The sequence below is a fragment of the Ascaphus truei genome, chromosome 16 (assembly GCF_040206685.1).
Source record: "Ascaphus truei isolate aAscTru1 chromosome 16, aAscTru1.hap1, whole genome shotgun sequence".
Taxonomy (NCBI): Eukaryota; Metazoa; Chordata; class Amphibia; order Anura; family Ascaphidae; genus Ascaphus; species Ascaphus truei.
Genome location: NC_134498.1, coordinates 34,072,166 through 34,093,952, shown reverse-complemented (window position 1 = coordinate 34,093,952; position 21,787 = coordinate 34,072,166). Strand labels below are relative to the sequence as shown.

At 45.6% G+C, this 21,787-nt stretch overlaps 2 protein-coding genes across 3 annotated transcripts in view; one reads left to right on the top strand and one right to left on the bottom strand.

The window, feature by feature from the left end:
• Window positions 1-15,087: 15,087 nt before the first annotated feature.
• FUNDC2 (FUN14 domain containing 2) lies at window positions 15,088-20,045 on the bottom strand. 2 transcript variants are annotated; one of them, XM_075573114.1, is made up of 5 exons: window positions 19,933-20,045; window positions 18,968-19,118; window positions 16,525-16,600; window positions 16,242-16,370; window positions 15,088-16,053 (listed from the first exon to the last, which is right to left on the bottom strand). In XM_075573114.1, exons 1-5 carry the CDS (start codon window positions 19,949-19,951, stop codon window positions 15,976-15,978), a joined length of 453 nt encoding a protein of 150 aa, XP_075429229.1. In that variant the 5' UTR covers window positions 19,952-20,045; the 3' UTR covers window positions 15,088-15,975. The 2 variants fall into 2 exon arrangements, with proteins under 2 accessions (XP_075429229.1, XP_075429230.1); XM_075573115.1 differs by lacking the exon at window positions 19,933-20,045 and adding an exon at window positions 19,405-19,428.
• Window positions 19,577-21,787, top strand: part of F8 (coagulation factor VIII) — a 62,039-nt gene continuing 59,828 nt past the window's right edge. Inside the window, exon 1 of the mRNA XM_075573109.1 lies at window positions 19,577-19,637. Within this exon, the coding sequence (XP_075429224.1) occupies window positions 19,592-19,637 (46 nt within the window). The 5' untranslated portion in view covers window positions 19,577-19,591. The remainder of the gene's footprint in view (window positions 19,638-21,787) is intronic.

Genomic DNA, 21,787 nt, shown 5'->3' with positions numbered 1-21,787 from the left:
TGGTCAGGTCACTATGTCCAGAGAGCTAATACCGGACACATACATGTCCAGTATTACCTCTAACTTTTTACTGGACAGTGTGTGTAAATACAGGACCATCCTGTTCAATACTGCACACCTGGCAACCCTAACTGTACTCATAATACCTCGCTTGTATCGCTATACAAAGTATCCAGACGTTCCTCCTTCTCCTTCCGTGCACCCCAAAACTGGAATAACCTACCAGAGACTCTCACATCCACCACCAGTTTAAGTTCTTTCAAAACTAAGGCTGTCTCACATTTTAATCTGGTCTGTAACTGTTTCATACGCTCATAATATATATTTTCTCTAACTGTGCATGCAATATCTTATATATAATGTATACCCTGTTCACTTATGTAACTATGTATTTGTAAACATGTATTATTTGTCGTAACTCTGTGCCCAGGACATACTTGAAAACGAGAGGTAACTCTCAATGTATTACCTCCTGGTGAAATATTTTATAAATAAATACCATTTACATACATGTTCTGCACAGAGACGTATTTAAATATGTCACTTTACATTATAATCTTCCATTCAAAAGTGTATTCAAGCACCAAATCATAGCAGAGAACATTTTGGGTCAAATAAGAGATACACTTTTCACAATGTCATATAGAATGTGTCCGTAAGAGTCAATATATTGGGTAGGGGGCTATATCTCTTATTATCAGCGCTTTGGTTAAATTGAAAGAAATTAAAAAAGAAATAAAAGATTAAATATTCATATGTGGTCCCCACCTTATTGTCTATTCCTAGTTCTGTACATTTGAATAAAGAGTATGCTTTTGTTAACGTAGCACATGTTTTGATTTAAAATTCAATGGTCTCACTCTACCCATAACTAAACATTGTGTAATATATACATTAAAGTATGGGGAAGATCTATCTGGGTACCATCAGTAATGGAGCACTGCTGGATGGAAATCGAGACCAGGATCGGCGAATCCCCCAGTGTAATGGGTAAGGTATTATTATAAGTGACGGATACTGTATCTCACTCAAACCCTTTGTTTTCATTAAAGCTGCAGTTCAAGCAATATCCTGAATTTGTGTTTTTTTAATAAATCAGTTCTGTAGTAAGAAAATATACTTTTAGCATTTTCTGTTTTAAAAAACAACAACTTTGAAAGACCAATTTTTTGTATTCTATTTTTAAAAGCATGCTTGTTGCTATAGCAACCATTTACATTCCCCATATTTAAAGATGTCGCCAAACGTTGCCGATCAATAGACGGAGAACGAATTGACCGGCAGCTATGCAGTTCTTTAGGTAAGTAGAGATTGCCCACATGAAACTATTGAAGTAAAAAAAAAAAAAAAAAAAAACGGGAGCCTGAACTGCAGCTTTAAATGTTTATGTTTATATTGAGATTTTAATAGTGTGTGGGTGCTACCAAGGATTTAAATCAAGAACTTTAAATTGGGTGTTTATAAAGAAACAAAGACATCATAATATAGGTGCATATATAATCTGACCACCTCCACACCTCCAATAAGAGTTATGGAGGTGTGGAGGCTGTTGACATTCAAAGTTGCTAGGATGGTCTCAGATCTTGTATGGAGTTGATTTTCAAGAGGAACAGTGTAGTGTCTAAAATATAGGCCTGTCCCAATACCATTAAGGTCTGAGTATTTGGTCGAGGAAAAACTGCAATGGTCTGGAAGAGTGCATACGTTCCAGCAACTATGGGTCTGTCTAGGGGGGCTCTGTAATCTGTTGTGTATTTTGGGTAGAGTGAAGAAGACCAGGATAATGGGATTATCCACTGTCAAGTAAGAGCATAGTTGTTAAGTGATAAGGCCTTTTGTTAATGCTAGATTTAGAATTTGATCAATCTGGGATTTAATACGTTGTTGGGAGTCCTCGGGGATTAGGCAATAGTTGTCATCATCATCAGTAAACTGGGACAAAATCTCATCCTTGACATGTGACATTCCCACTAATGCCTCCTTCAGCAGCCGGTTTAACCACCAATGATTTATCCTCCTTAAGAGTTGGAGTGCTCGTTGGTCCTCCCCTGTGAGATTCTTTTTGACGTCCATTTATTTGACAGTTTTCTCCTCATTTTGATAACTTGCAGGCCGGAGGTATGTGATGCAAAGATGTTGCCACGAACGATTAGGATTTAGTAGCAGTCTGCGAGTCGGACAAATTAGTGGGTGTAGATTTCCACATGGTGGAACAAAAGGCTTTCAGCTGCAAATTGCGGAAAAAGCACACTAAGTCCATGTTACATAGTTACATAGTTACATAGTTACATAGCAGATGAGGTTGAAAAAAGACAGATGTCCATCAAGTTCAACCTATGCTAAATTTAGACGACAGATACTCTATCCCAGGGGAGCGCAAACTTTTGGCGCTGCGCCCCCCTGCCAGCTCCCACTTGCTCTCGCGCCCCCCTTACCTTACTCGGCGGTGTCATATCACGCGGCGGGGTCACATGACCCTGTTGTCATGGAGACATGCATGTGACATCACTCCGCATGACACCGCGGCGTCATTTGACGCCGCATTGCCATGGCGACGCGTCACAGCAGCCTTCAGAATCACGGTAAATTCAGGTTGCAGAGGTCTCATGTGTCTCATGTTTAACTACACAGCATATGTAGAGATACTGTATATCAAAGAAGATGGACTCACAAAAGCAATAGTATCCTGCCACGGGTGCACGTCACTCAGTTGTCCTGGAAGGATAAATCTGATGATGAAAAGAAGACTGGATGGCACTCCACTAGTCCTGTGTCAAAACAATACAGGCATACCCCGCATTAACGTACGCAATGGGACCAGAGCATGTATGTAAAGCGAAAATGTACTTAAAGTGAAGCCCTACCTTTTTCCCACTTATCGATGCTTGTACTGTTCTGCAATCGTCATATACGTGCATAACTGATGTAAATAATGCATTTGTAACAGGCTCTATAGTCTCCCCGCTTGCGCACAGCTTCGGTACAGGTAGGAAGCCCATATTGCTTTTCAGGACGTGCTGACAGGCGAATGCGTGAGCTGCCGTTTGCCTATTGGGCGACATGTACTTACTCGCGAGTGTACTCAAAGTGAGTGTCCTTAAACCGGGGTATGCCTGTAGTGAATTTATTAAATTCGCAAAATACACAACACCTGGCTGTATGCTGATTATGTTTTATTGACGTTAACAAATCCAGACATTGCACTCCCTACAATAATGGAATAAATACATTTTCTAGCATATGTGGTTATAAAATAAATGACAATCTGAAATAATGCTTATTTTATTTATTTAATAGTCACGATAGAATCTATTATAAACTATATAGATAAATAGAAAATACATTTGTCTCTACTAAACAAAATGAATCGAATAAACATGAAAATTAGTGCTGGCATAAACTGTCTTATTAGTATGATCCCTCTTTAAAAAAAAATCTTTTAAGTACATTTATACGAAATGAGAATTCTCCTAGATTAAGATTAACTGATTTATAGAGATTAATCAATTTGGGTGGACTAAATGTACCAGACTTTAAAGTATATCAAACGACATTTAACTTAAGTCAGATTCTTGTATGGATTTGCACCATTCCCACAATTCGAAATACTGTACCTAAATCCGTATCCAAATCTAAATGTGCTGTCTCTTATTTTAGCCATTTTTAAAATCAAATAAAAATATACGGTATACAGTATGTAAATCCAAAATCATAAATGAGCATTTTTTTTTTACTGTAAAACTATAGATGAAAACATTCTGCTCTGAACACAATTGCTCATAAACAAAATACACTAAATCAAAGATTAAGTGGTGCCCAATTTAGAGTTACTATATGTACTGAAGTAAGAGGAAATGAGCAGGCAAACAAGAGCTTTATACCTACTCAATAATGTTTGTGCTGCTTATTTTTATCTTGTCGTTTTTACCTGTGTTGACCATGCTTCCAGCCTTTAGTAACAATTCTTTGTGTTTATATATTCACATGTAAATTGAATGCTTGTTAATCTAATTATATTAATTAGTAGAGTTCATGTCAAATGCAATATTTGCCCATTTTTGTGCCAAGCAAAATTTGCAGCTTTATCAATTCACAAGCAGTTTGCCCAGTAAAAGGCAAGCTCCGTTCCATAGCCTGATTTTTGTTTGCAGGAGAGAACGCCCAGATCTTCAGCTGAAACATCTTTTGAAGTGAAACTTCTTTAGTGGCACCTCATTCGTAATGGGACAAAAAGGGATTGTGGAGACAGAAAATGAAATGGATGTGACGTCAAAGTGCTGGCAGATGAGGCCGGGCTGTGTTCGGCGCCGTTCCTAACAGGCGCAGCTCCCCCCACACGGCTGATGACATATATCGCCGCCGGTGCTGCTCCTAATGGCCGCCATTACAGCCATTCCCCCCACACGTCCGCCGCCGTTCCCCGCCCGCTGACATCTAACTGCCACCGCTCCCCCCCTCACCCGCTCAACATTTACTCACCGCTGCCACTCCTAACGCTCCTCAACACCGGCAGCCGTCCCCCTCAACGCATGCGCAGAGGCTCTGTCCATAGCCATGTTGTGGATGGCAGGTTTCGTGGGGGTGTGATTGGCAGAGGGCGCTGCTGCGAGACAACTAGTTATTGGCTGACTGACACACATGCACACACTGACTGACACACATGCACACACTGACTGACACACATGCACACACTGACTGACACACATGCACACACTGACTGACACACATGCACACACTGACCGGCACAGATACATACACTGACTGACACACACACAAACAAACAAACACACACACACTGACTGACACACATGCACACACTGACTGACACACATGCACACACTGACTGACACACATGCACACACTGACTGACACACATGCACACACTGACTGACAAACATGCACACACTGGTCTGACACACATGCACACACTGACCGGCACAGATACATACACTGACTGACACACACACACACACACACTGACTGACACACATACATGCTCTCTGACTGACAAACATACACTGACAAACATACACTGACTGACACATACACTGACTGACACACGTGTGCGAGCACGCGCGTTATAGGTCAAATTTATTTGCGTTTTGTCAATGAAATTGTATTTTGATTTTTAATTAAAACATCACCAACACAAATACAATTTCTGTGACAAAAGTCAAAGAAGTTTCACTTCCTATGCGCGTGCACAGCACACACAGGTTTTTTTTTTTTTTTACAGCAGACTAAGAATATACAGTGACTTTCAATATGTACCATATGGTGAGGCTGACTTTGATACATATTGAGTTCCGATCAGCCAAATGGTGTCAGACTCAGAGAAGTAATGTAGAGTGACAGAGTTTAAGAAGAGCCGGCAATGAATATTAAAAGCCTTTTGAGCAGGAAATCCTTCTGTTAAGTTGGATGAGAATCTCCAATTGTTAGAGAGCACTAATTACCCTCCTGATACAAATTGAAGAGCCTCAAGCAAAATGCAGGAGATACTGTATCTAAATATCTAATATACAAAAACTAACAGCAGTACCCTATCAGTATAAAGAGGGTAACAGTAGAAATAGGTGCATGTGACATAAGGAATCCCTCATTCCTAAATACTATACAAAACAACAAAATTGTCCTCAGCACTCTAAATAGAATAAAGTCTCACAGGGTACCAATGTACACCCACAAACAGAATAAAACTCGGGCAAGCACAATGGAAGAAAGGTTATTTAATTAACAACGCGCCAGAGATCTTATTATTAAGCGCAAATCAGAGAATGTTATATGACAACCAAGCTCAATAAGGATAATCATATAATGGTATTTAGCAACTAAGCTTTATTTATTGTATATCTTATGATCTCAGATGTGTTGTTAATTAAATAATCTCTTCCATTGTGCTTGCCACAGTGTGTTATTCTGTTTGTGGTACCGCTGGGAGACGTTATTCTATTTAGAGCGATGAGGACAATTTTGTGGTTTTGGATCTAAATATCTGATCTAGCAAGACAATACTGTGCAGAAACTCCAGACTTGTCCATATATCATTTCAAGACAAGCCCCCTTATTGAGGAGAAAAGAGCCATTTATGGCCACACTTTCCTACTTCCATTTGACCTCCGGCATCAGAGATGGTCTCTGCTCTCACTTTCTCAGCTGCTCCAAGAGATAAGAGAAAGGGGAAACTGTGAGCATGAGGCCCCCAGATAAACAAAAACTAATTCTGCCTTACATGTACGAATTTCCAATAGCCAGGAAAGAGTTAGAAGAACAAATACAGAACTCGGGCAGCAGACAGAGCAGTTGGACACTCACACATACAGTACCTGACTGAAGAAACATTGACTAATTCAGAACCAAGATGAGCAGGGCCGCCAACCGAAATCGTGTGGCTCGGGACAAACATTTTGAGCAGGCCCCCCCCCCCCATGTCGGCGGTATTGCCCGCCACCCCCCCCCCCCCCCATTTCACACCTCACAAGCCTCCTCTCTTTCCCCCCCATCCCATGTATTTCTCTCCCTTCCGTCTCACCCCATCTCACCCCATCACACGCTCCCGCCTCGCATGTATTTCTCTCCCCTGCTTCTCACTCTTACTCCCTCTTTTCCTCACTCACCCCCTCTGTCCTCTCCCTCCGTCAATTACCCCATGCTCACTCATTCCGCCCCCCCCTACACACAATTCCCCCAACAAGATATATACCAAAAAACTTCCCACCCCCCAATGCAAAAAACTTTCCACCCCCCACTGCAAAAAACTTTCCCCTACCCAATACATACATACATATACTATATATATATATATATATATATATATACACACACACACATACACACATTCCCAGTAAGATAGATAGATCTTACTGGGAATGTGTGTGTATATAATATATATACATACAAAAATTACCCCAACCCCCCCGATACATATATATCAAAATCAGACTTACCTGCAAAGGGGGGGGGGGGCTGCGGGTGGTGGCGGTGCTGGGGGTGAGGCCGATGCTGCGGGGGGCCGATGCTGCGGGGGTGGACTATACAGGGGTGTCCCGCGGCTGCAGGGCGTGTCCGGCGGCTGCGGAGGGGTGGCGGGGCGGCCATGTCCTGCGGGGGGGGATGGCAGTGCAGCGGGGGTCCCGGCGGCTGGTCAGTTTCTGCCGGCCCCCGGCCTCGCTGGCCGCCGACCCCGCTGCAGGCACGCCGCTGCTCCCGCGTGTGCTGCGGGGGGGGATTGGCAGGACGGCTTGGTGGGGAGCGATTTTGCCCGATGCTGGGGGGGGGGGGGGGCTCCCGTGACGGCCCGGTGGCCGCGGGAGGGGAGGTGGCAGTGCTGCCGGCCCCGCTCCACCTGTCTCACGCTGCTGCTCCCTCTCATGCTGGCGCGCCGGAAGCTTAACGTACTTCCGGCGCTGCCAACAGGGAGCCCGGCAACGGGTGCAGCAAGGGTTTTTTTTAATTTTTATTATTAAGGCCTCATTCAGGGTGCAGGCTTCGGAGGGTGGGCGTGCTGAGGGAGGATGAACACACATCGCCCAGCAGACTGCCTCTCGCCCTCGCGAACGCCCGCACTCCAACTCTTGCCTCTGGCACCCTGAACGAGGCCTAACTGGTGCCCGGCCGTGCAGGGGGCCCGAGCGCCCCCTGACCCACGGGGGCCCGGGACGCCAGGGCCCTTTCTCACCCCCTCTTGGCGGTCCTGAAGATGAGTACTGTCTACCTCAACTCCCACAGCTAGAGAGCTTGGGTTACAGAAGGTCATTCAGTAAGCACTGGTAGTTGTGTCATTAAAATAACTGACAATACAATGTAAACATCATAGCTCTTAAACTAAAAGTCATATCACAATCACACCATCACGTATTTGGCCAGATCCAGACCAACACACATGGTCAACTTGCATACCAGCTATAACGCTACTATGGGTGATCACTTAGTGACCGGAATGGAGTGCACATCCCTCCAAGCATCCGGGTCACCCACAGAACCAAAATATTAACTGAGAAATCTATCTGTAAGTACAAAAAAAAACATGTGAACTCTACATCAAAATAACTCGAGTAAAAGAGTATCACTTTCATTCTTGGGTGATGTTTGTTGTTTGATACTGAAAAAAACCTAATAGCAATGTCCTTCCCAAAAGAGAGCTCTGACAGATAGGGAAGGGCGGCAGGAACAAGGCGCCAGCCCCTTGCAAATGGAATTCAAGGGATTCGGAATCCATGTTGTCTGTTAGGGTGCATTTTAATAATAATAATAATAATAGCCTGCTCTTGTATAGTCCCTGCGCCGTGGAGATTACAATCTATGTTTTTGGTGCCTGGTGCACAGGGAGATAAAGTGACTTGCCCAAGGTCACAAGGAGCCAACACTGGGAATTGAACCAGGCTCCCCTGCAGCAAACTCAGTGCTAGTCAGTGTCTTTACTCCCTGAGCCACTCCCTTGACTTGTCAGATGTGTTAGAGACTCATTTTGTAAGGAGATTGTGAAATCTGCTGAATTAACCCTTGTCCCGTATGCAGGTCGCGTGCTCACAGGGGTGCCGTACATGACAAAGAGTAACCCCAGAATGGATCATAGCTCTAGCAAATTCATGTGCCACATCTCTCTCTTCTTTACGCTTCCATGTAAAGCGAGTAATAGTGGCCAAAAGACATTTGTAAAGGCCCGATATCCGTTTTGGGCATTGGCTGTTTCAGCTTGATATGCGACTTGGACTGCACATGCTCTCTAATCCTGCCAGGGTGTTTCCCTTTCACACAGGAATGGTAACTCTGCTAAATTTGCAAATACAGTGTCTCTTCATCACCTCGTCGCGGCATTTCTCCACAGGAATCCTATGCTGCAATAAATTGGGTTTCCGCAGCAAAGCAGAAGCTGTGGGCTAACCGGCAGCCATTCCTTCTCAGTTCTGTTGATAGGACAGACAGCATGAAACAGAATACAGAAGCCAGCACAGTGGCTGATGTCCATCTGCAAGGCTGGTTCACGTTGAGGCCTTGTGCAGGTAGGGTAGCGTAGCCAAGGATTTACAGTCCTATTTTCCTGTTGAAAAAATAGGATTTTTTTTTTTTTAATTCATTGAGATTTTACTCATTTAAATTTAATTTATTTTATTGAAATTAAAACAAGTATGTAACACCTCTATCAAGAGTACCCTTGGCGGTTCTAATCCTTGAATTGGTTAGGGTATCTAGGGCATGCGGGGGTTGAGCGGAAGGAAGGGTTGGGCATGTGGTCACCGGGCAGGAGGAAGAGGTCTGTGGGAGTTGAGTGGAAGGAGGGGGTCAGGCCTGTGGTTACCCAGGGGAAGTAAGAGGTGGCCAGGCTTCTGGTTACCGAGGAGGAGGAAGAGGGAGACACCGGTCTGAAGCAGGGATCTTTGGGTGTTGAGTGAGATTGAGGGGTATCCTGCCGGTGCCGAGAGGGAGGGCGGATGGGGGTGCATGCAGGGATTAGGTGGAAGGGGGAATGCGGAAGTTTGCAATACTTGGTACTGCTGCCTCTCTTCATTTGGCTCCTTCAGACTACTGTCTGGCTGGCGCAGTTGTTGGTTCTGGTGCAATAGTTGGCTCTGGTGCAGTAGTTGGTTCTGGCGCAGTAGTTGGTTCTGGCGCAGTAGTTGGTTATGTTACAGTTGTTGGTTCTGGTGCAGTAGTTGGTTCTGGCGCAGTAGTTGGTTCTGGTGCAGTAGTTGGTTATGTTACAGTTGTTGGTTCTGGTGCAGTAGTTGGCTCTGGCACAGTAGTTGGTTCTGGTGCAGTAGTTGGTTATGTTACAGTTGTTGGTTCTGGTGCAGTAGTTGGTTCTGGTGCAGTAGTTGGTTCTGGTGCAGTAGTTGGTTCTGGCGCAGTAGTTGGTTCTGGTGCAGTAGTTGGTTATGTTACAGTTGTTGGTTCTGGTGCAGTAGTTGGTTCTGGCGCAGTAGTTGGCTCTGGCGCAGTAGTTGGTTCTGGTGCAGTAGTTGGTTATGTTACAGTTGTTGGTTCTGGTGCAGTAGTTGGTTCTGGTGCAGTAGTTGGTTCTGGTGCAGTAGTTGGCTCTGGCGCAGTAGTTGGTTCTGGTGCAGTAGTTGGCTCTGGCGCAGTAGTTGGTTCTGGTGCAGTAGTTGGCTCTGGCGCAGTAGTTGGTTCTGGTGCAGTAGTTGGCTCTGGCGCAGTAGTTGGTTATGTTACAGTTGTTGGTTCTGGTGCAGTAGTTGGCTCTGGCGCAGTAGTTGGTTCTGGTGCAGTAGTTGGTTATGTTACAGTTGTTGGTTCTGGTGCAATAGTTGGCTCTGGCGCAGTAGTTGGTTCTGGCGCAGTAGTTGGTTATGTTACAGTTGTTGGTTCTGGTGCAGTAGTTGGTTCTGGCGCAGTAGTTGGTTATGTTGCAGTTGTTGGTTCTGGCGCAGTAGTTGGTTCTGGTGCAGTAGTTGGTTATGTTACAGTAGTTGGTTATGTTGCAGTAGTTGGTTCTGGCGCAGTAGTTGGTTCTGGCACAGTAGTTGGTCCTGTTTCTCGCAGCTAGCCGGTGCTGCCATCTTCTCTCACGTGGTCACTCGCATTCCCGCGCAGCCACAATTATATAGGGCACGGGAACACTACCACGTGAGAACAACCCACCAATAAAAATAATCGGCTGCAAAATGACATTTCCCCGGCTTTATCGGTTTTACCTGAAAACCCCCAATGATTGGTCGTGAACACGCAGTGTTTAATCAGGTTTTTTCTATTAAAACTGAAAAACCGGCATCCCTAACTATGACACCTGGTGGCAGACGCAGGCGCTTCATATGACCTATGAACTATTAATTTTAAATGACTATATTCTCCTTTAATTGTATTTGCTCTTTTAAATGGACTACGTCTTTATTTTCTTTGAATACCCTGTTAGAAAGTGAATGGATCTTTCACTATAATCTTACCTTTCCACAAATGCTCATAATTCTTGATTGATTATCTATTTTTTCATGTTTATGGATCCGAATCTGCATATTAGGAAGCACAGACAGCTGTGTTTCTATACTGATGAGCAAGTAACTGTGCATGCAATGTTACTAATGTTACCCTCCCTGCCCAGCTCTAAGGCCCGGGCCATAGAGGGGGGGAGCCGTGCTGCACCGCGCTGAGGCTCGCCTGCAGAAGCTGTGCGATTCCATGCACATACAGGCGAGCCAGCGTCCGCGATCGGAGGTGGGGGGACTGAGGGAGGCGGGGCAGTGACGTCGCTGGGCCAATCGCCCGCGACGCACTGACGTCAACGTCACGGCGCCGACGTCACGGTGCCGTGACGTTGACGCAGCCCCGCTCTCATTGGAGGTTTTCAGCCGACAGCGCGCTGAAAAACAGCTTGGCGCTCGGCTGAGAACTCCAAAGCCTGAGCACGCCTGCGGACGCTCGCGTGAGCCCCCTCTCAAGGCATCCTCATTGAGGATGCAGGGGCTCAGTGCTGAGCGTCCGCACGCCTCAGCACGGCCTGTCCTTCTATGGACTCGGCCTAAGAGAGTTTACATTGGTGTCTGTGTTAGAGCTACTCAGGATGCGTTGCCTTATTCAGGGTGCAGGTTGGGCGATGGTTTGCAATGATGGGTGCCAGGAACTTTATTCATTCAAACAGCAGCTTTATTGTCTTTTATACACAGTCTCACATTTAGTATATTTATTGCATCTTCTATATACACGTGTGTCCCTGGCCAACGCTGTCTGTGTGGCTTTCCGAGATCCCCCCCCATCTCGGCCCACAAGGAAGGTTTGGAGGCTGTATACTTCTCATGTTACCTCTGGAGTCCCTCTGCTGGGCAGCACTGGGAGGGCTCCATATTCACAGGGCCCCGGGCGTGCCTAGTTCTAATCCCTCTGTGATCAGCCTCCTTATTTCAGGGCGGCCTTCCACTACGTGGCCTTCTGGGTGACAGCCAGTGACGGATCCTCTGTTGGGGCTGGTCCAATTATTCCTAAGGGCTGAGACTTGCGGAGCCCCCTCTGGGCATAATCTCTCTCTAAACCTTGGGAGTAGTATAAGACCATCTGGATGGGACTCTATATAAACATGGTACTTTCCCTAACTGTAAAATAATAAAATGGAATCCTTACCATATCCTAAATATAGGCACATGTATAACTATGTACAGTGAGATCCTTCTTCTTCAACTCCTCCTGAGATCTGAATTCCAGAAGCTTCCCCCTTACTCTGAATAGCCCAGTCTGTCAATCTCCAGGCAGAACGGGGTCAGGGCTTAACTTCTGCTGAGTCAACCCAGCATCATGTGATAAAGAAAGGGCGTTACTGTGTGTGGGCTCACAGTTAACCCCTCGAGACCCTGGTAGCCCCAAAGGGGGGTTTACACCAATACCTTTCGCATTGTGTTATAAAACTCCTTATTTCAATCCTAAACTCATTGTATGAGACATTGACCATTGATTTTCTTTTGTTATTGCACATATAAATATACATTAACACATTATGGATTTGCCGTATCAGGTCATGTAGTGCTTAGTCACGGTGTGGGTGGGTGCGTGTGTGTGTAGGAATAGGCAGGAAGGTGTGTGGGTGTGTATACTTCTGTATACAAATGCTCAAGGTTGGTGACCAGGTCCATACATCCTGTACATGCATACATATCTGCGTGCACATTATATACAAATAGAGGTGCAGAAGGTATATAGCATTGGTGACGGTCATGTGGTCTCGCTCCGCAGCAGCTCCTCCAATGGAACCGCCTCCTGCGGCTACAAAATCTGACATCCCGAGAGGGACAGGGTCAAGGATTGTGGGATTTGAGAGGCAGAAGGTGACACACATCAGTCACTGCGCATCACGTGGAGCGGCTCCTTCAGGCGGGGTTATAAGTGTCACTCGTACCCAATACTGATTAGATCTGATCCAGCGGAACAGAAGACAACTTAAATATGAAAGAGCAACACAGGCAGGTGTACAGGAGAAACTGGAAGTGTACAAACGCCCGTAGGGAATAAAATCCCAGAACTAATTGCAGTAATGATAAGGGACGACTTGGTTATTGTGGCCACAGACAGATTTCCCGGGGACCAGGAGTAGAGTTACGACTGAGCTCCCCCCCCAGTCCCGGCTAGATGTAGCAGACGTTCTTACCCCCGTTAATTCAATGAGATGTGTTCCAGCCACCACTACTCCCCCCTCCCAGTCTCATCTGCTTCCTGTACCTTGCTGGTAAATACTGTAAAGACAGACAGAAGACTCACATCTATTCTCCAGGTATTATTATATTGTACACTGGTAGAGTCACACCTCCATCTAATTGTGTCTATCAGGATATCTTACACATGGTTTGAAAGCTTACAATGTAAAGCAGATACTGAATCCCTAAAAGTTCTAAATATCACTGCACTCCGCCCCCTTGTTCTATTTCTCACGCGTAGGGACAGTGACAGTAGCATAGAAAGGTAGAAGAGTGTGTGCTTGTGAGATGGTGTCACACCAATGCCCGGAATAGTGCCAAGTCACCTGAGATTGTGGCAAATGAGTGTCTGTGAACCGAGATGTGTAAACATCATAATTCACAAGCAGAACCCCCCAGTACATGTTCTTGATGTCTATATTAGGGAGAGGGGATGGGGGTGGGTATCCTTTCCTTGATATATATGTATTACAGGGGGGAAGAGGCATGTATCCCTGATGGCTGTGTATAATGGGGAGGGAGCGGGAAGAGAGACATATGTCCCTGATATTTGTATGAAAGGGGAAGGTGGTACAGGTCACTTAGGTGTGCAGTAGGAGGGTACCGTTACACACCCTTGCAGCACAATGCTGACCCATACTTGCATAACTTACACTTCGTTCATCCATAGATATTACTCTTAGGACCAGATCCACAATGCTAATTCAGGCCTCGTAACGTCACGTTATCAAAATCAGTAACGGCTTATGTTCCCCCGATGTCAACGCCGAGCCACAAACCTAATTACATGCAAAAACAACGACCATTCGTTATCTCATTAGCATAAGCTTAACGCCACGTGAAATTAGCACGGCTTTGTCTTAGCTTCAAGTAACATGGTGTTAACATAAACCCAGAGGAAGTCGACATACGGACGAAACGCGTCAGGTTTTGAGCTACTGAGGCCACCGTACCCACTATGTGAGGATTCTGATTGGCGGACGTGCGAAGGAGGCGGAGCATCACTCGATTCGAGTGAGATGTGATCAGGAGAAACTGTGCCTGTCTGCACGTACACACCAAGGAGCGGAGTCTGGAGTAGGGCTGAATGTGCCCAGTCACTCTCTACGATTTAACTGCGGGGAAAGTGTGAGTGTTCCATTTCCCCTATGTGTTTGTTTCATGCCAAGTAAATGTTAATTCGCTATCTTTTGGCACAGTTTCCTTCTCTATATGAGGTTTACCAGGAGCAGACATCCCAGAGGCTTCGTTCCCATGGAGCAGCAGTAGATGAGATAACAGTGTTTATTTCCAACTCACTGTGTTACTTTCACATTCTATTGCACGGTTTATCAATTTGCGCCATAAACACTTGTTTGTTTAGTAGTCATTGTGTTTTTGGGAAACCGCAGGTGTTTAGGCAGCATTTGATTGTCACTTATATTATCTGTTGCGCTTTTTTTGTTTGTTTAACATGGTGTTAAGTTTGTTTTACCCAAAGGCAGCGTTAACCCCACCCAGAACCTGAATAGTTGTTTAAAGTATAATAAAAAAAATACAGGCGAGGTAAAGAACCTCATAAATAACAATACTTAAATCATACCTATCAATGCTCTTACATTTATCCAAACCCTGTAAAAGTCACATTTCAGTATCTGGATGTGAGCAACGCCAAGGTTAGCGCTGACCTAGCGTCACATTAAATCCCTGTGTTACCCATACGGAGCTCTGTGGATTGGCGTTGTGAGAGGGAACACTTTTTTTTTTGCAAATTATTCACTTTGTCGTCTGTTAAGAGTTAACAAAATGCCCTGTCTTCACAAAAACTGCACAACCCTCTGCGTTATGGGGCATTCAAGATACCAGTAACTGTGTGTTACCTTCCATTAGTGCATCGTTAAGTCAATAACTGAACGTTGTGGTTCTGGGCCTTAGTGCACCTCTTGGAATATTCAATTCACCCACAACTCACAAGGAATTTATCTCATAATTTAATGATCAGAATATCAAACACACACGTTAAATAGAAATTAAACCTCCCCCTCAAGCGTCAAAGTCATTTTAGAAAATTGAAACTTGATTGACAAGATAACGGGGTTAGATTGCCGTTCTCATGTGATGAGATGGTGGTAACAGGGTCAGATGTCTCATGAGATGAGATGGAGGTAACAGGGTTAGATGTCTCATGAGAAGATGGTGATAAGTGGGTCAGATGGCACTCTTATGTGACTTACAGGATTCCTAAAAATCCCATACTCCGGCTCCTGGAAGAGATACGAGTGTGTAATAAGTTAATCTGACCATATACAATGTCGTTTCCATTCACCCTGCCCCTTTCTCCACAGTCAGAAGCCGTGAGACTGGACGCTTGGAGTGAGGACTTGGGGCATGCAGCTCACTGCGAGAAGTGAGGTCACTAGAAGATCGCTGTGTAATGTTCATGTTTCTTCATTCTGTACTTTATCGGTTTCCTGCTCCAGGACGCACGGAGAAAATATTAAAGACAAGACCATGCGACACAGAGACCTCAGGTGTCAGCCAGACCCTGATACAGCATGAAAAGGGACAGAGAAGGCCCTACGAGTCAATCTGAAAGGGAGGCAAAACTCTGCCCGTCTACATGGCATCTACACAGCAGGGTATATTCCCTACAGATATCAGGCAGTCACAATGACATTGCAGTCACTGTGTGTATATAGCAGGGTATATTCCCTACAGGTATCAGGCAGTGACCGTGACATCCTGCGGTCACGGTGTATGCAGCAGGGTATATTCCTTATGGCTATGAAGCAGTCACGATCACACAATGTGGTCACTGTGTGTATTTCAGGCAGTGACAGAGCAGGAGGTTGAACTGGTACATTTATGAGACCATTCCCAGCAGAAATCCGCCCGCAAATCCTCCAGTAACAACTACATTCTTCTTCAGGAAGATCTGAATCTATCGAGAGAAGACACACTGTCACCAAAACAGCACCCAGATTGACACACATCACAGACTGTCACAAAACCACACTACCTGCAAGTCTCCCCCTCAAGCGCGCACACACACACACACACACACACACACACACACACACACACACACCTCGTCTCCTGCTAACAGTTCTACAGTGCATACACACTCACCTCCTTAACTCGGCTCGGTTGTTCTCCTTTAATTTTCTTGCTCTGAATTTTCAGCTGTTCTTTTGCGGTGTTCACATCTTTCTCCAAACGTTTCCAGTCCACATGAACATATCCTGTATGGTGAGCAATCTGTGAATGTGAAAAAAGCAGGGTGAGGAATGCACAACCCCCCTCCCCACCCCCCATACACAAAGTGAGGCAGGGCGGGGGGCTGCACCTACCCCATACACAGAGTTACAAAGCAGCACTGCTCTGCACACACCTCTCCCAGGGCAGGACTCACCTGCAAGAGGAAGAAGCCGCCACCCACTGCCGTTGCTGCCAACTTCCCCACCTTGTTAAACAGGAACCCAGCACACCTGCAGAAAAATATATATACACACACACGAGAGGATGAGAGATAGATATCTCTCTCACACCCATCTATCATCTTCAGCCCTTGTTTATCCACTCCTGGATGATGCCCTCCCCAATGATCTCCTAGGTACTGTGGTTGCAAGTGTAGCCACTGCTACAAATAGATGTATACTGTTAAAAGTACAGAATTAAGTTGCTCCAATTATCACATGGTGCGATAAGGAATAAGAGACACTGTCCCTGATCTGCCTGGCAACACATGACAGGAGAAATGGGACTGGATAAGAAAAACAGCTAGAACCTGGAGACCAACGGTCAGTCTGAGACTGAGACATAAATAGACAGCGAGTCTAAGATGCACACAGATAGACAGTCCAGGTGATAGGGAGAGGGGCTTAAAATAGACAGCCCGACACTCAGAAGCGCCTTGTAGGAGATTGCTAGCCAACGTGAGAGACAGGCAGTGAGAGGCTATTCCATCTTGGCAAAGCCAAGGCAATTATCTGAATAATGGTCATTCCTGTCTTTTTGTGGGTACTATAGAAGATTTATGAACAACTCGGCAATAGGCCAGCTGCTTACCCAACTGACAAGTGGATACCCTCCATCTTGTGGGGTGGGGCGATAAAGGGCAATGGTAAACAAGACTATTTCAAGATGTCAGCCCCATTTGAAGCCAGATGGACCGCCGAATGTGAGGGAGCATTTAACGAAATAAAGACTCGTCTTACCAACACCCCATGCCTGCTTTTGTTGACCTCCAAAAAACATGTATACTCCAATTGGAGGCTAGTTTAGAAGAACGAGAAGCAGTGCTATGCCAAGAACACTCACAAGAACTGTGACCTATAGCATGTGGGAAGAGGTCTCGCACCGTCTGAAAGAAATTACCCAGCCCACAAGCTTGCATTCCTGGCGCTAAAGTGGGCAGTTGTCGACAACTTACATGATAGCTTCTATGGAGCACTGTTTGTGACTCATGCTGACAACAAACCTCTCTCACCCTGATGCGTGTGAGTGATAAGAGAGATGAGAGAGATAGAGAGATGAGAGAGATAGAGATAAGAGAGAGAGAGATAAGAGAGAGATAAGGAGAGATGGAGAAGGGAGATAAGGAGAGACAGAGATGAGAGAGACAGAGATGAGAGAGACAGAGATGAGAGAGACAGAGATGAGAGAGACAGAGAGACAGAGAGACAGAGAGACAGAGACACAGAGAGACAGAGACACAGAGACAGGCTGGGGCCATAGAAGGGGAAGCAGGGCAGGACCGCGTTGACGCTGAGGCTCGCCTGCTGAAATCTGCGCGATTTCATGCCCATGCAGGCGAGCCAGAAGGCGCGATCAGAGGCGGGGGGAGACTGAGGGAGGCGGGGCAGTGACATCGCTGGGCCAATCGCCCGCGACGCACCGCCGTGACGTTGACGCTGCTCCGCGCTGATTGGATGTTTTCAGCCGACAGCGCTCTGAAAAACAGCTTGGCTTTCGGCTGAAAAATCCAGCGCCTCAGCACGCCTGCGGACGCTCGCGTGAGCCCCCTCTCAGGGCATCCTCATTGAGGATGCAGGGGCTCAGCGCTGAGCGTCCGCACGCCTCAGCACGGCCTGTCCTTCTATGGACTCGGCCAGAGAAAGACAGAGACAGACAATATATATATATATATATATATATATATATATATATATATATATATATATATATATATATATATATATATATATATATATATATATATAGTGGTTGACAAATCACCAAAAAATCTACTCGCCACCTAGTACCAAACGTGTGCTGCTTGGGCCAATATTATATATATATATATATATATGTGTGGTGTGTACACACAAACACCCACCCACACCCTCAGAAAGGGCTGGTTGTTTGTCTCTAAACTTCGCTCAGACTTGTTTTCATTGTTTGTATCTTTTCATGTAAAGAATGTATCTTGTTCTAATCCTGGCGTGCCGTGGACATTCTCTATTTTTGTATTGTTTTGATCTGGAGAGGTGAACACGGATCGTCCAGCAAGCACCTATTCTACAGCAACGTTTCTATTTATCTTCAGGAGTACTTTCACTATATACCAGGTGGTTTCTTTAAGAGTAAGGACCCCCCAGGGGTCATAATGGACCGGTTAATACAAGTCTCATCTGGTTTTATTCAAGGGGTCCAATTATGGTGAATTAAGGGAGGACAGACTCAGCCCCCCCCCCCCCATAGCACATAGACTGTTGAAATTGGGGATTACACAACCCTCTCTTCTCCACATTGCTCCAACAAAGTGAGAGGAAGAGAGTATGAAAAGCCTCCGGCTTAAACCCGGCAGGTAAATGTATTAAATATAAGGAGAATATTGACCAGAGAAGTCTCACCAGCCAGCAGCCCCTCCAATCATGATCTGTGTCATTACAGAGTATTTCTCTGCAATTGGACCCGAGTTACGACCAAACATCTTGTTCCACCAGCGCTGCTTCTTGGCGTATTCAGCCAAATCCAGAACGTCTGGTAGAACTCCTTCCTTCTCTGCAAATAGACAACAAATCGCTCAATATCCTTATGCAGTGATAAGCTAGCACACCGCATAACAACACTAGATACATATACACACACACACACACACACACACACAATACTATACATTAGAGAGAGACACACACAGACAGACAGGCAACCCCACACATTAGAGACACACACCATATATTAGACAGACCATACATTAGAGACCCCCCCCCATACATTAAAGAGAAAGAGACACACACACACCATACATTAGATAGACACAGACCATACAATAGAGAGAGACACACACCATACATTAGAGCAGGGGTGCGCAAGTTCCTTTGTTGCGCCCCCCTGCCTGGCAGCCCCAGCGTTCGCCCCCTCCCCTCCTAGGATCAGGTGTCAAATGATGCTGTGGCTCATGTGACATCTCGTGACCCCGCAGTGTAATTTGATGCGTGTTGCCATGGCGACGCGTCACGACCTCGCGACGTCAAATGACATCATTTGACGCCGCTTTGCTGAAGAGCCGGCACAGAGCAGGTAAGGGAGTTATAGAGGCCTCACACCTCCCCCTGCATTTAATTAGAGACACACCATACAACACACACCATACATTAGAGACACACCATACATTAGAGACACACCATACACACATATTAAAAACACACACAACACAGACACACACACCATACAACACACACCATACATTAGAGACACACCATACACACATATTAAAAACACACACACACACACATTAGAAACACATACATTAGAAAAACACACACACACACACACACACACACACACACACACACACACACACACACACACACACCTCCAGCTGCCGCCGCCATCTTTCTCTCCTCAGTGTGACCGACCGTGACGTCACGATACCCTTCCTTTGCTATTAGTCCTCTCCTTAGTCACGTGCTCAGGGTATGCCTGTTGCCTAGCGACCGCGTCAATATTGAGCAAAACTAGAACGAGGCTCAGAACGCAGGGTACGCCCACAGAAAGCAAACCTTAAACCAGAGCGAGGCTTGGAACACAAACCCCGCCCACAAAATAGAAAAACCTGAAATATCTGTACCCCGCTGGTGTCACTTGTCCCCTCAGACAGTGCCACTTGTCCCTTACATGAATTATCACTACTCCACTCAGACAGTACCACTTGTCCCTTACATGAATTGTCACCTCCACATAGGCAGTGTCACTTGTCCCACACGAGCAGTGTCACTTGTCCCTTACAAGAATTGTCACTTTTCCCCCCAGGAACTGTCACTTACACACAAGCAGTGTCACTTGTCGCCCACAAACAGTCACAGGTCCCTCACAGACAGTGTCACTTGTCCCTTACATGAAGTGTCTCCTCCCCTCAGGCAGTCACTTGTCCCCCCACAAACAGTGTCACTTGTCACCTATGATCAGTATCACTTGTCCCCCTCAGGAGTGTCACTTGTCACCCCACAGGCAATGTCTTTTGTCCCACTCAAGCAGTGTCACTTGTCTCTCACAGACAGTGTCACTTGTCAACCACAAGCAGTGTCACTTGTCCCTTACAGGCAGTGTTATTTGTCCCTCACAGGCAGTATGTATGTATATCTTTATTTATATTGCACCAATAATGTACATAGAGATTCAAAGCAGTAATACACGTGACAGTCATATAAATAACAAATAACACATAATGGGAATAAGCGCTTCAGACATAAAAGTAATATTATGAAAATAAGTCACAGTCCCGAAGAGCTTGCAATAGAATTGGTAAGTAGGAAGAACGTACAAAGACAGTAGAAAGGTGTTCTGGTAAGTGCATCTGCAAGGGACCAAGGTCGATGTAGGAAGTGTGTAGTATCAGCCACGGAGCTATCCATATGCTTCATTAAGGATTTGAGCTTTAAGATCGGTCTTAAAGGTTGATATAGAGGGTGCTAGTCGGATATTGAGGGACGGGCATTCCAGAGGTGTGGGGCAGTCAGGAAGAAAGGTTTAAGGCAGGACAGGGCCTTAGACACAAAAGGGGTAGAGAGAAGACATCCTTGAGCAGAACCCAAGAGTCTGGCTTATGTATAGCGAGAAATTAGGCCTGAGATGTAAGGAGGAGCAGAAGAAAAGCCTTAAAAGTGAGGAGGAGAATTGAGTGTGAGATACATAATTTGATAGGAATCCAGGAGAGGGCTTTCAGCCAGGGAGACCCTGAGACAGATTTAGGAAAGAGCAGAGTGATTCTGGCAGCAGCGTTTAGGATAAATTGTAGGGGAGACAGGTGAGAGGCAGGAAGGTCGGACAGCAGGAGGTTACAGTAATCGAGATGGGAGAGAATGAGGGCCTGTGTCAGAGTTTTAGCAGCAGAGAAAATGTATCTTTGCAACATAGTGGAGGAAAAAAGTTTTTAGCTACATTTTGAATGTGAAAGGAGAACGTGAGAGAGGAGTCAAATGTGACCCCTAGGCAGCGTGCTTGGGCTACTGGATGAATGATAGTACTGCCAACAGTAATGTGGAAGGAGGTAGTGGGGCCAGGTTTGGGATGAAATATGAGGAGCTCTGTTTTTGACATGTTAAGTTTAAATTGGCGGAGAGTCATCCAGGATCATATCGCAGAGAGACATTCCAAAACTTTGGTCTGGACAGCAGGTGTAAGGTCAGGGATTGAAAAGCAATGTCACTTGTCACCCATGAGAAATGTCC